At 46.0% G+C, this 13494-nt stretch overlaps 1 protein-coding gene and 1 long non-coding RNA gene across 3 annotated transcripts in view; one reads left to right on the top strand and one right to left on the bottom strand.

The window, feature by feature from the left end:
* The first annotated feature begins 7429 nt into the window (after positions 1-7429).
* FAM20C (FAM20C golgi associated secretory pathway kinase) overlaps positions 7430-13494 on the top strand; it is a 58057-nt gene continuing 51992 nt past the window's right edge. Inside the window, exons 1-3 of the mRNA XM_035548882.2 lie at positions 7430-7579; positions 7880-8632; positions 10424-10596. Of these exons, the coding sequence (XP_035404775.1) occupies positions 8118-8632; positions 10424-10596 (688 nt within the window). The 5' untranslated portion in view covers positions 7430-7579; positions 7880-8117. The remainder of the gene's footprint in view (positions 7580-7879; positions 8633-10423; positions 10597-13494) is intronic.
* On the bottom strand, positions 7616-8492 carry LOC126913487 (uncharacterized). 2 transcript variants are annotated; one of them, XR_007708875.1, is made up of 2 exons: positions 8364-8492; positions 7616-7709 (listed from the first exon to the last, which is right to left on the bottom strand). It is a non-coding gene; the product is annotated as an uncharacterized LOC126913487 (long non-coding RNA). The 2 variants fall into 2 exon arrangements; XR_007708876.1 differs by having other exon boundaries at positions 8321-8467.

The following is a 13494-nucleotide window of genomic DNA, read 5'->3' as shown; positions in this document are numbered from 1 at the left end:
GACTTCTGCATAGTCCCAGTGTTTCAGGCCTTCCTCTACAGAAGCATTCTTAAGGGTTTGAGTTTCTCGTGAGGTTAAAGTCAAGAGCATGAATTATTCTCCAAAGAGACCAAAGATATCATAGTGTCTGTTTCTCTCTCTCTCTCTCTCTCTCTCTCTCCTCTGTAGTGACTTTTATTAATAGATCTCAAAATACTCTAGGGTATCCCTCCTACCAAATGAGGAAACAGAACTGACTTCCAGCATCACATAGCCTGGGAGCGCCCAAGTAGGGAAGAGCCCTGGTGTCTCTCCCAGGCGCAGAGTAATTCACAGCCTGCTACGTTATACTGCCTAGTTGTAAGGCTCTCCCATGAGATTTTTTTTATTAGTATTTTAATTTCTATTTCAGGCTGTGGCATGCTTTAAATGTCTTTGTGGCTTGCTCTTACTTCCTCAGCTTGTTTTTCTTTATATGATCTGATCGAAAATTTAACCAGCCAAGGGGAAAAAGGCTCAAGTTAAGTCAAAATATCCATACAAATCCAAATTAGCAACAAAAAAATGTATTCCCAAAAGTTTCTCCACTATACAATTAAACTGCTCATGTGTGCCTCCATTCACGTGTTCATATGCACTAAAACGTGTCTGTGTGACCATGCTCACTCCAGTAAGCCTAAGTTTCCTACGTGCACGTGTAACTAGACTTGTTTTAGCATTAGGACACACTTTTTCCAGGCATAATGCATGTAGCACCATCAATTTCAATGAATCTGCAAAATGATCGTGTAATTTAGCAAGCTGTTTTATACACTTTCAAAAGATTCATATACTATTACCTGAACTCAGTCCACAAGGAATACAGGATATTTGATGACAATCTTTTTAAAGGAATTGGTTATTATAAGAGGATAAAATTAACTGAAGTAGTGTGTGCTCTTATGTCATGCAAGCCAAGACAATTTGTTTTGACTTAGTTTAAGTAATTTTTAGATAAGAACACAGCTTCCTAACAGTTAATTTTCTTTATGATGCTCTACCATTTAAGAGTGGAATTTTTCAGCCCCTCTGATGTAGCTACACACAAGATTACTGCTCTGCCTGAACAGCCAGAGTAAGTGTGGTACCTCCACCAGCCAATCCCCTTGCTCTAGCACCAACAGTAACAGGTTTTGTTCTTGCATTGCCAGGCAGCCCTTTGTTCCAGCCAATGGAAGAATTAAGCATTGTGAACCAGACCCTCAGCTGATACAATTAAATAGCATTTGATTGAAATCGGGGCCAGCTGATACCAGCTGAGGAGCTAACCCTTGATCTGCAGCAGCAATAGCTGATGAGGAACAAACAGGCAGGGAAAAGCCTTCTGTTTCATTGTCCTAATATAATGAATTCTCTGCTTTCAACAGGTTTCTCAAGCTACTCCTAAGCTTTTTTTTTTTTTTAATCACCTAGAACATTTGTATCCCAAATTACAGAATGAAAACACTCAAAGCTGAAGCTGGAAGTTTTGGCTTTCTGAAATCAGTTGGGTCTGGTGATGCATTTCCAGGACAGGCTACACTTTGCCCAGCACTGATGATTCAGCAACACCAGCCAGCAATGCTGGTAACAGGGGAAGCCTCCTTTCATTATTATTGAGCTCAAGCTCACAGCTCAATGCACTTCCAGTCAACCTTAGCAAAACCATTACAGGAAGGAATGAGTGGCCAAACTGCCTCTGGTTTTGGGAAGAGATTTGGCCAAGATTTGGATCAAAAATATCATGTAGCTAACAAAATCCTGGGCGGGAAGGCAATCAAAATAACCTACGGGGTACTTTTTTGTTATTAACGCATTAATATACCACTTCAAACAGGTATCCCTGATCTTTCATACACTGAAAAGTTGACTATGAAATCAGGCTTATGGACTTGCCTTCTGTTCAGTAGACAGATCAAGCATAATTCTCAGCAATAAAAGGTGATTTTCACAGAGTGGGAGGTTAATATGCAGTACCTGTCAGATTTTTGGTGTGATCCTTTTTTGTAAGGCAAAGCACCAATAAATTGGGTCAGCACATGCATCTTCACAGAGGGAGGAAACGCAGAAGGAAAGCAGAAAGAGCACCCTTGCCAGTGTCACCGCAGGGACCAGACAAGGCATGGGATGCCCTTGGGGCTCCCAGCATCAGAGATAGAGGTTTTCAGAAAGGAAAACCCATTTTTTCCATTAGATGGAACAATAAAAATATGTTGATAGAAAATGTGCAATCAGGCCTGACTTCCAGTTTGCCCTGCTGCATTCAGGTTTTACATCAGAGGGCTGTAAACAGTCATAATAGAAAATTATAGCTGGGTATGTTTACTCACCCAAAACCACGCTTCATTTATTTACCTGAATACATTATCACATACACTGACCATTGTCGCTGCTCAGCGAGGCAAGCAGACAAAATGGGGAAAATAAACTTCTGCACAGATTTCACCAACAGAAAAGCTATTAATTCATGCACAAAACAATGAAGTGCCAGGATATATAACAACTGCTCCTGGATTCTTGATTGTATTGTTAAATAAAAGCAAAGGCAGAACATGCAAAAATGCATTAAGTGCTAATTTGTAATATCAGATAAAAAAAACTTGTTAGATCCAAAGCCATCTTGGCTTGTGATTGTTGTAATTTAATGTCAAATTTCCAGTATCATTCAAATACCTTCAAGAAAATGAAGGGTATTTGAATTCAATAACCAAGAAGTTGATTGGGAGAGACTTGATTTTATTGAAATTTTTAAAATGAGCTGCATGCAATAACTTATTAATGTTGTAATATTCCATTAAGAAGTTATTTCATTGTTTACATAATGCTAGCAGTTATAAGAGCAATGCTGGCCCAACACACAACACAGCAGAAACGAGAAGCTGTTGACCACATAACAGAATTCCATACAACGGCATAGAGTTTAGATAAGGAGAAATATTTACATTTTTCTTACTGAGCCTAGGACCTTAGAAAGTAACACAATGAACTTCTGAAACTCTCCAAATCAGGCATTATTAGAAAGGCCTTATGTCTCTACACAGATCAGTTCTGTGGTTAAAAACTTATTTGAAGAAAAGGTTCAACACCAGTCAGCAGTTACCAAAATCGGCATTTTCCCTATCAACTTCAAGTCTTAAAAGCAAATGTTTGAAGTCAAGGGAGGTAACGCATTCAAGTGTTGCACTTATGCTGGAAGTGAAGGGGCCAAAGCATCAAGGCATGGAGATAGGGCTGAAGTCCAGCTGGCTGGACACAAATCCCTGTTTCTTCCCACACAGCAGGGGAAGAGCCATTCCTTGCTAGAGGTGGGTCATGTACCCCCAGACCCCAGCACAAAAGCCCCCCCTGCACCATGCCCACACTTGCTCAGAGTAAGCAAAGGGATGGTCCTGGGAAGCTGCACCAGCCCTGGTAGCCCTCAGTCCTGTTCCTTGAACCTGTCTGTCCTAGTCCTGCCTGCTCCTTATCTTGTACCTGCTGCCCAGTTTCCAGGCTTTCCTGACTTGTGGCCCAGCTCCTGGCTTCACTCCTGCCTCACCCTTTGGCTTCACAAACCCACAACCTGCAGCTTCTCAGCCATGAGCCACCTTGGCCCTCCCAGCCCAGCAGATGCTCAGGCACCCAGCTCCAAAACAGACACCAGGACCCCTACCAGCCCTGTAGGACCACCAACAGGAACACAAACTTGAGACCCATTTACTCTGAGCTCCCAAATAGTGGATTACAGAGGCAAGAACCCCTTTACTCAGACCCAAGGTATATTACCTCCAGAGCAAGAGCACGACTTGCTCACTACCTATTCATGGGAAAGATCAGTAAGAAAAGGAGGCTGGTGTCCTCATTGCATTGAGAGATGTGCTAAGGATGGAGCCCACACAGAAGAGGAGAAATTTAGATGTACCTTGGCTTCATTCCCTTGTCTCACCAACCAGCACAGCTTAAAGACACAGAGGGAATGTAGTATTCTACTGATGCTGATCATTAACAGCCTCCAGAAAGAAGGATGAAAGGCTCAGAAAATACATCAGTGGGAATTACACGTTGCCCCTTCCTTTAGGGTAACGCCACAAGTTCACTGTCTGTGTTTGCTTTAGATGCCCACGCATCTTTACATATTGACATGGTCATCTGTGAAATAAGACATTTGAAGATATTGAAGTCGAGAAACAAAGAATCATCTGATGTTATTTTCCTTTAAAGATTGTTGTATTGCATTGAGCAAGAGGACGAAAGAAAAATCTGATTCAGGTAACAGCATCTGCTCATCCCTGCTGGGAAAGACTGAAGCCTGAAAGATGCTGTGCAACTTAGGGAAAAATACCCAGTACCCAGACTGTCACGGGGAACAGAAATCCACACAGGAGGCAGCCCAAGTTTATTAGCTTGTAGGATATTGCCCAATACTTTGAGGAAGCCAGGCAGGCCAGAAACAGACGTGAAGGACATCTCTTAAAGCAATTAGCTGTATGGCCATGGAGCCATAACTCCATTACAGATCCTGTGAAAGGAGAGATCTCCAGCCAGTGACACTCTTTTCAACACCTTTACTTGACTACCATATGGGTAGTATCTACACTATAGAAAACATTGCCCAAAGCAGTAAGTATGATCTTGCAAAAGAGAGACTTAGTTCTCCTAAAAATGTGCAGAGTTAAGAAACTCTCCTTTATTTGCACCTCTAGGGAACTCTTGTCCACAAAAGTCCAGTTGCAGAGGGAATACAAACAGCTTCCCCTCACCAGATAGGTCTGTAAGGCTTGAAAGGCCCAAGGAACAAAAAGTCCATGGAACAGTGTTAGCAGGAGTCAGTTCTCAAGTAGGCAAACTTTAGATGAAATCATACTTGGTTTGGTAACAATATTCACTAAAGGTCATTCTGATGAGAATCAAGTTTCAAGGAATCAGTTACCTGCTCACCATATTGCTCTTTCATTTCACCTTTTGAAAGCCTTGTAACTAATTACATTTAATTTTCTGTATTACACTTCAAAGCTGATCCCACTTTCATTATATAAACCTCACATGCAGAATTATGACATCTGATGCAATTTGTTGCTGCAAAATATCAGATGTATTCAAAATACAAGTATTTTTCAACTTCATCATATCTGTTAAGGCCCACCTCCCCTCTAATATCACAGCCTTCAAATTTAGTAGGCCAGACACAAAGTAAAAAAAAAAAAAAAAAACACCAACCCTGTAGCTACAGCACATACTCTACAAACCCTATTGTGGCACGCTAAAGTAGGTAACGTGCTGTATTCTCTAACCTTACAGAGATCCACGAAGAGCTGCAAGGAACTCACCCAGAACCTGTTAGAAAAGCTGTAGTAAAGGGACTACAAGCAAACTACACAGAAACACATGGCCTACACCCACCCCCTCCCAGAGGGCCTGCTTTGACTGCTCTCCTCCACCACCACCCCCACTTCCCAGAGCCCAAACGTTGGCTCCCACCTGCCTTCTTTTGTTTCCTTGGGCTTCATTGCTAATTCAGCCCAGCTGACTTCCCTAAGTGACAGCACCAGAAGCTGTGCAGGAGAAAAGCTGTAGCCATTGGCAGGTTTAAAAAAAAAAAAAAACACACCTCTTCCACATGTCATTAATGCTGCACTCCTATCACATACCATACCCTCTTTGAGTAGTGGTGGGTTTCCTGATATATATTCTTTCCTGAGTGAACCTTGCTAAGAATGCAGAAAAGGATGAAAAGTGTTGCTTCAGGCTCCATACCCAAGTGATTTGTTGTCACTAAATATGCTTGTACTTAAAAGTTCCAGGGTGACAAAATGGCTTCGGTGGGAATCAAAGGCCTGCATCTGAACCTTGGCACCAAAATGCTCCCCCCAGGACAGCAATAGCTCTTGTTCCCCCATGAAGGCACAGAGAAATCCATAGGATCATGGCCCCATCGGATCTTTGTTTCTCAGAGTCTTTTTTTCCCTTGGAAAAGCACTGACTTCCCTTGTGTGGAACTTAGCGATCCGGTAACCCCACGGATGTGTTCCAGTGGTATGCAGGGCACAAGGCTTTGTAGAAGCTCGCAGTGAGGGAACAGTGCTGAGTGGAGTCTGGGTGAAAAATACTTTTTTGGAGGGAAAGCAATACTTTAATGTTGGTTAAACCAGGGCAAAATGGGCCAGCATTTGAGATGATTCTGTGTAAAGGCGGTGGAGGGTGGGCAGAACCCCATACCTTTCTTTCCTACTGTGTCCCCACTTCATGACCGTTTGAGCCCTGCTACGCACCACAAATCCAGGGTGGCCCCCTCCCAAAGGCAAAATCAGCACCCCTGAGCACCCCTACCTGATCACCTGAACACCACTGCAGCGACTTGTCCCTTCCTCCAACAGCCATTAATACCTCCCATTAGCCCCAGGGCCACCAGCACCACTAGCCACCTGGGCACTGAGCTGCAGGGGCAGCTAACAGCTGCAGGAAAGCAGATTACCCTGCAGCACACCCTGGGATTATCACAACACACAGGATCTGGGATTAAAAAATAAAGACTGCTCCTCCAGAGGAATCGGAGCACAGCTTTCCCTTCTGACCTTGCTACGGCGAGGGGCTGGGTGCAAGGGGGAGTGGGCACCCACCCGCTCTGCAGCTCAGACAATGACGGAGCAAAATTGCTGCTTCCAGCAGCAGACCGTGCTAATACTTTGCAACACTATTAACGCAGCTTCCCCACTCCGCCACTGCTTTATTATTATATTCTTTTTTTTTTCTAATGATTTTGCAAACCTTTGTGGAACAGACGCCCTCTCCTTGCCCCAGTTGGAGCTGCAGTAGAATGAAAAGGGGGGTGGGAAGGAGGGAGGAGAGGAGGAGAAAGAAAAAAAAAACGCTTTTGGTTGAGGTTTTCCTGTTACTATCACTGTAGCGTTTATTTAGCCAATCTCCTAACTATGACGTGAGGAAGGCAGGAATCATGGCTCGCTCATAATATTTAACACACCCACTGAAAGCTGGAGCTGCAGAGCTACTAGTCCAACCAGTCTCCAGAATTCAGCGTAGCTGAAAGAGGTTTTCACTCTGCACCTGCCAAAGATCTCTCCCCCCCTCTTCCCTTCTCTCTCCCCCCCCCCCCCCCACTTTCTTTCTTCCTTTCTCGCTAAAAGGCAGATCTGTAAGACCCAGCAGAGATCAAAGACAGGACCTCTTTGCTAAAAAGAACCTCTACTGATTTATTAGTTTCTTTTCTCTAATCCTTTTTTTTTTCTGTGCCATATTTAACCTTTATGTTGCAGTTGTGCCATCAGACAGTTTTGCGGCCAAAAAAACCGATCAAAGCCAAAGCAAAAGCCCAGCTTGGATACAGCAGCCACCCAGACTTGATCGCAGTTGAACATATTAATCTCTCCCAAACACTGGACGCGATGGATGAAGAAACTGGAGCCGCTCTAAGAAAATTATTTTCCAGCCAATGTTCTTAAACAGTCTCACAGAAGAGAGCGAGCGAGAGCGAGCGGGAGAGTGCTTCTGCTGCATCACTGGTCAAATTCAAAGGAAGGGAGTCAGCGTTTCCTGCACAGCCAAATATTATGGATGATTTTTTTTCTTCTGTCGCCTTTCCGTACAGGTTTTCTTAATATTATTCTTCCCCCTTCCCTCCCCGTTTTTTTTTTTTTATTATTGTTATTATTTAATCCGAGCTAGCGTCAGATGCCAGTTTCTCTTCAAGAACCAGTTTTCCCTATTTGTTGTGATCCCTGTAATAAAAAGAGAGAGAAATCGTGAACAGATGGCTTTATAAATTGCAACGCCGCCGGCTTTGTTTTCCTATTGATTTTAAAGGCTCGGACCGGTGCACTTTTTTTTTTTTAATTATTCTTATCATTATTTTTATTTTTCCTGTTTTTTTTTTCTCCCCCCTCCTAAGTTCTTGATGCTCCTGAGGCATGAGGACCTATTGTTTTTAGCCTGTGCGTTCCGCGGCGCCTATGGAGGTAACTTTACGGACTTGATCGCTCGCCGCCCGACCCGAAGGGAGAAAACCGAAGCGGCCCCGGGGGGGTTGCTGCGAGCCCCACGCCCGCCCGGCCTTTTTCCGCGAAAGACCCCGGCAGCCTCCCCTCCCTCCCCCTTCCTCGGCTAATTCCAGAGCCTCATCCCCGGCCATGAAAATGCTCCTGGTCCGCAAATTCCGGCTGCTGATCCTCATGGTGTTCCTCGTCGCCTGCACCATGCACATCATGATCGACCTGCTGCCGCGCCTGGAGCGCCGGGGGGCCGAAGGCCGCCCCGCTTGCTCCTGCCCGCCGCCCGCCGCCGCCGCCGCCCCGCCGCCCCGCGCCGCCCCGCGTTGGCCCAGCAAGCACACGCTGCGGATCCTGCAGGACTTCAGCGCCGAGCCGGCCTCCAACCTCTCCTCGCAGTCGCGGGAGGCGGCGGAGAAAGCGGCGGACGGCGGGGGAACGGCGGCGGCGGCGAGGCCGAGGCGCCTCATAGCTCCCGGGGCGCCGCGCCCGCCGCCCCCCGGCACCTCCACAGCCGCCGCCACCGCCCCGTTGGCCGCCCTCTTCCAGCACCCGCTCTACCGCGCCGCCCTGCCCCCGCTGGCCGACGGCGACCTCCTCTTCAATGTCGACAGCGACATCAGGTTCAACCCGCGGGCGGCCGAACAGCCCGAGTGGTGAGTAACGGGGCGGGGGACCCGGCCCGGGGTGCCCCCCCGCCGTGGGGGGAGGCTTGGGGTCGGTGTGGGAATGGGGCGGTGGGTCCCTGCCTTGGGGTTTGTAGGGTTGGTCCTCGGCCCGCTGTGCTCGGGGATTGGGGTGATGGGCGGTTTGGAAGAAGTGGGGGGCTGAGGGGAGGCAGTTGGGTGTCACCGGTGGCAGAGTGGGAAGAGAATCGTACATAGGGTTGGCCGGTTGTTTTCCTCCAAAAAATGCAGCAAAATGCGGGATATAACACAGGAGAGAAAGAAGGCTGGAGTGCTGGGACCAGAGGGTCCCTGTGCCCCTATATCCTGTGTCCAGCTGTAGCCTGAGGCAGATGCTGCTGGAAAAACAGCATAACAACGGGGTCAGGCTCTTGGTGATCCTCCTGCTCCAGCACCTTCCCAGTCTCCACTCAGAGGTGCGGGGACTTAGCAATGAGGCCAGGCAGCAGCATATTAACTTTTCTCAAAAGCAAGGTCTGGTATCACAAAGGCATCCACCCTAGCAGGTATTTCTGCCTTCAGGATCTGATCCGTGCCACATTTTTCATCCTCAATTAATTCCCAGTGTCCCGGCACCTCCGCTGCTCTCCGGCCTTCAAAGCACCGAGTTGCCTCTGTGAATCATTTGCCCTGTTGGCTTGTAAGGAACGCTGCAAAATTTCAATGACTGAAAAATCAAAAGGCTTGTCTAATACAACAGCACCCTCTTCCAAACACACCGACATTGTAATGTTTAAACAGCTGCGTTGTACCATACAAAAGCTCTGTAAAGCCGCAGAGCAGCCAGCATGATCTAAATCCTCAGAAAGGGAGGATAAATATTTCTGATTTCTGTCCCATACGCGTGTGAATGGTCCAGGCCCATTCCACTTCATAATCAGAAGTGACTGTGAAGTGAAATACCTGAAGAAGTTCTGGTTACTCTGAGAAAAAAGGGAAAAAAAAGTCACAAAAGAATGAACATCTGGAGATGACTAAAACCACAGAGGACCTCTGGATGGAAGATATGTGACTGTGTCAAATAGGTGAAGAGTGAAAATATCTCTGGCCTGCACAATGCAGCTGCCTCTTGTGCCTGTTTTCGTTGGCTGCAGCCAAAGTTCACAGAACTAACATGAAATGTAGGAGTTAAAAGTCAGCCTAACCATCCTTTTCTGTAATAATATCTTACTCCTAAGGAAGGGGCAAAACCACCCAGAGTTTTTCTTTAGTGACTGGTTCAGAGTGATCCAATTTCTTCTCATTCTCTGTGTTTAAAAAAGAGAAGAAGGAGAGAGAGAGTGCGAACATTTGGTACAACAGGTCAAGTTCCTGCTGCACTGTCAGCTTCCAGACCCAGCTCCCTGTTAAATAAAAGGTCAGGATGATGCTTTCCTTTGGGTCAAACTTGTAAAAGATGCTTGTACATAATGCAGTCTAAATACAATATAAACCTTGCAGCTCCATGTTTCGGCTATATAAGGGCCTCTGCTAGCACTCAGTGATGTCACTCCGAATTTTCCTCCTGACTTTCGTGGGCATTAAATCAGGCATGAGGAGCAGAGGTGAAGATCCGGCCACCCTGGCCCTGGGTGGGAGTGGGCTCCTGGCGTGCAGTGGGCACAGCGACAGGCTGGGGACTTCTCCCACCTCGTAGGGCTCTGCCCTTCCAAGCTGTCACCTCCTGAAGCTTTATTTCTTGATGCCAGTTGCAAACTGTAACATTATTTCTTACTCATCATTTATGTTTTTTCCTTTTTTTTTGTTTATTTTTGGTGGTAGGCAAAATGAAGATAATGAAGAATTTTTGCCAACTGGAGAAACCTCCATAGACTCCTACCCAAACTGGTTAAAATTCCACATTGGCATTAATCGGTATGAGTTGTATTCCAGACATAATCCTGCAATTGAGGCTTTACTACAAGACCTGGTCTCCCAAAAGATAACCAGTGTTGGTATGTTTGGACATGTATCATTTTTATGATTATTTGCTTGTTGTTCAGGATCTCATTGCTGTTTGAATATTAATGAATATTTTGTATGGCTTTTCTCTGGTGTGCCTGCAACATTGCTTCCTGACTTCTGCGTTCATTTTCCTTGTTAAACATAAAGAGATATTGCCAGCTCTGTATTACCTGAATAATTGAAAAGTCTGCCAGTGAGGCAAACCCCATTCATTTCAGACATCTTTTAGTTATAAGGCTGAGAGTGCCCTATTACAAAAAAAAAAAAGGATAATGAAAAAAAGGATGGCCAAAAGGAGATAGCATCCTAGCAGCACTAGATCTGTGTTCTTAGCTGATCATTATTTAAAAGGCTGCGTCTGGAGGAAGGAGGGAGGCGGCTGACCTGCAGCCCTGCAGCGATGGCTGCGGGAGCATCCGGCGCCGCGGGGCTCTGCGGCTCAGCGGAGCTGCAGCCTCCCTGGGCATGGCTCAGCTCTGTTCTGCTTGTAAATCCACAGCAGGGATATGCCTCTGTCAACCTTTGGCTCCGGTTAAACAAGGTGACAGAGTTTATTTTTTTCTCCAGGGCTGTTTAATGACAGTGTGTGTCTCTTCAAATTTAGCTGCGTAGCTGCGCAGGGAGCCAGAAAAAAAACAACCCACAGCCCTGAACGAAAGCCCTGGGATGCTAAACAAACACACACCCTGTGGTTTTGTAGAGGTAGAGAGCTGCAGCATAGCCAGCAGTTTTCACGAGTCGCAGGGAAAATGGAGTTTCTTGTACTGACCACAGAGTTGCTAAGTCCCTTTCAGAGGGATGAAATAGCAGGAGCTCTGTAAAACTGCTGATTGTACGTTGCCGCCGCAGGATGAGGTCACCAGGTCTTTAACCCTGCAAGGCAAAATTTCCCCTGGCTTCAGCAGGAAATGGTCCCTGCAAGAATAGCATCGAGCAGGCCAAAGGTTTACGTTTTCCATCATGCAAATCTCAGCAGCTCCTGGGCAGGAAAAAGGGAGCTCCTTGGTCATCAAGAGTGGGCTGACCTGGCTGGAGTAGGTGGGAAAGGCGGGATGTCGTGGGAGACCTTTGCCCTGTGAATCGAGCTGCTCCTTGGCTGTGCTCAGCTCTGAGCTCTGCCAGGCTTCAGATAAAGCAGTTCGCGGTGCCCGTCTACCATCCCCCATCTTGGATGCAAGGGGCCAGTGGACATCTGGGCTCATGAAAGAGGACAAACACAGGCTCATTTATTAACATGTGCTGGCTTCTCTGTTCCTACAGCTCTGGATTGGAATGATTAATTAGGGAGCACAGGTGTGGCGATTGAGCCATGTATTTTCCCGTCCCTGGCTCAGACGTGACACTGCAGGTAGCAGCACACTGCCCGCGCTCCTGCAGTCTGTGCAGCGAGGGCACGGGACAGATATGGCCTGTCTGATTTTCCCCTTGACGCACCTAATGATTCCTGGAGTGTTAGTGACCCATGTGAATGGGGACTGAGCCAGCTTTTCCCAGCAGGTGTGTTAGCGTTGCACTTAGAGCACGTCCGTTGAGAGAAAGGAGGAAGAGACACAGGCTCTGCCCTTCCCTGCCCGCCGCAGAGTGCAGCAGAGCCCCAGGGAAGCGACCAGCCTATCCTAAGGTCCTCGCGGAGGTGATGCTTGACCAAACCATCTTCTGGCTCAACTATTGAGGTGTACACAACATGCATGGGCTGTAGTGGCGTTTCAGACTGCATGGCTGCTAGGTGTATCAATCTCATTTTACCTCTTATACACTTTGGAGTTGAGCAGTGTTGGCTGCGCAGGAGGAGAGCAGCATTTGCAGCAGACTCAGCAGCATTGGGGCCATGAGGTCTGTCCCTTCTGCAGAGCTGTGAGCAGTTAAGGTTGAAGTAGGGACATACAAGCTGGTGGGAGAAGGGAGATAGGAATGAGAAATAATAAGTTAGTACTCATTCTTTGCTTGATCTGAGCTTCTGGGCATGTTGCTTAACCCCTCTATGCTTCAGTTAACCTGGCATCAAAATTGTTATAATAAGAAATAGGAGTGAAATCCTGACCGCAGTGATGTAAGTGAACTTTTGTTCATTGACTTCCCTGGGGCCATGATTTCACCTAATGTGTCATGTAGATGTGTCGTGAGGTTTTCATTAATTATGATTTTGATAGAGCTTTGAGATCAACAGAGGGAAAGGGCCACAGGCCCACAGAGGAAGACTGATGATTGTTAACAATGATTTCCTACGGGATTGTCTCTTTGCTAGTGTTTGAACAATTTAGGGCCTCTTATACTGCTAGCACAAAAACACAGAGCTATGGTTTCTACCAGTGATTCAGTATTATTTCCATAAGCTAAAATACGAAGTACTTTTGATATAGGTATCAGTCACAGTGGGAACTGTCAGGGAATGATTCCTGGACAGAAGTCCTAGTCTAAAATTAAGTAGATGGAGGTGGAACGGGACTTCTGCCCATGTAAAGATGTCAGGATCTGAGTTTAGCTGATAGTATCCACAGCCTGACTCTGTGGGATTTCAGGGGCTTTCAGTCAGGTTGCAAAGCAAGAAAGAGCATCTTGTAATAAAAAAAATCTTTTTTTTTTTTTTAATACACAGTGCAGCATCTTTTCCTTCATGTTACAAATTCTTTGGGTGTTTAAAAATATATGCTTTTAAATAACATCTGCCATTTTTCAGCTTTACTGCAGAGCCACAGCAGGGATTCGAAAGCATGCAAGCTGATTAATAAAGAGTAATATATTTGACCAAAGGACATTTATAGGACTTTTACAGTCTTTTGCATATTTCTACATATTTTCCAGTTTGTCTGGTTATTGTTTTTTTTTTCTTTCTGCAGGGTCAATTTTTATTGTTTTGCTTTCTGTGCTTTCTGTTTCTTTTTTTCAGG

The sequence above is a fragment of the Cygnus atratus genome, chromosome 15, assembly GCF_013377495.2.
Source record: "Cygnus atratus isolate AKBS03 ecotype Queensland, Australia chromosome 15, CAtr_DNAZoo_HiC_assembly, whole genome shotgun sequence".
Classification (NCBI taxonomy): domain Eukaryota; kingdom Metazoa; phylum Chordata; class Aves; order Anseriformes; family Anatidae; genus Cygnus; species Cygnus atratus.
Note: the sequence above shows the minus strand (reverse complement) of the source record. Positions and strands in the feature narration are given on the sequence as shown.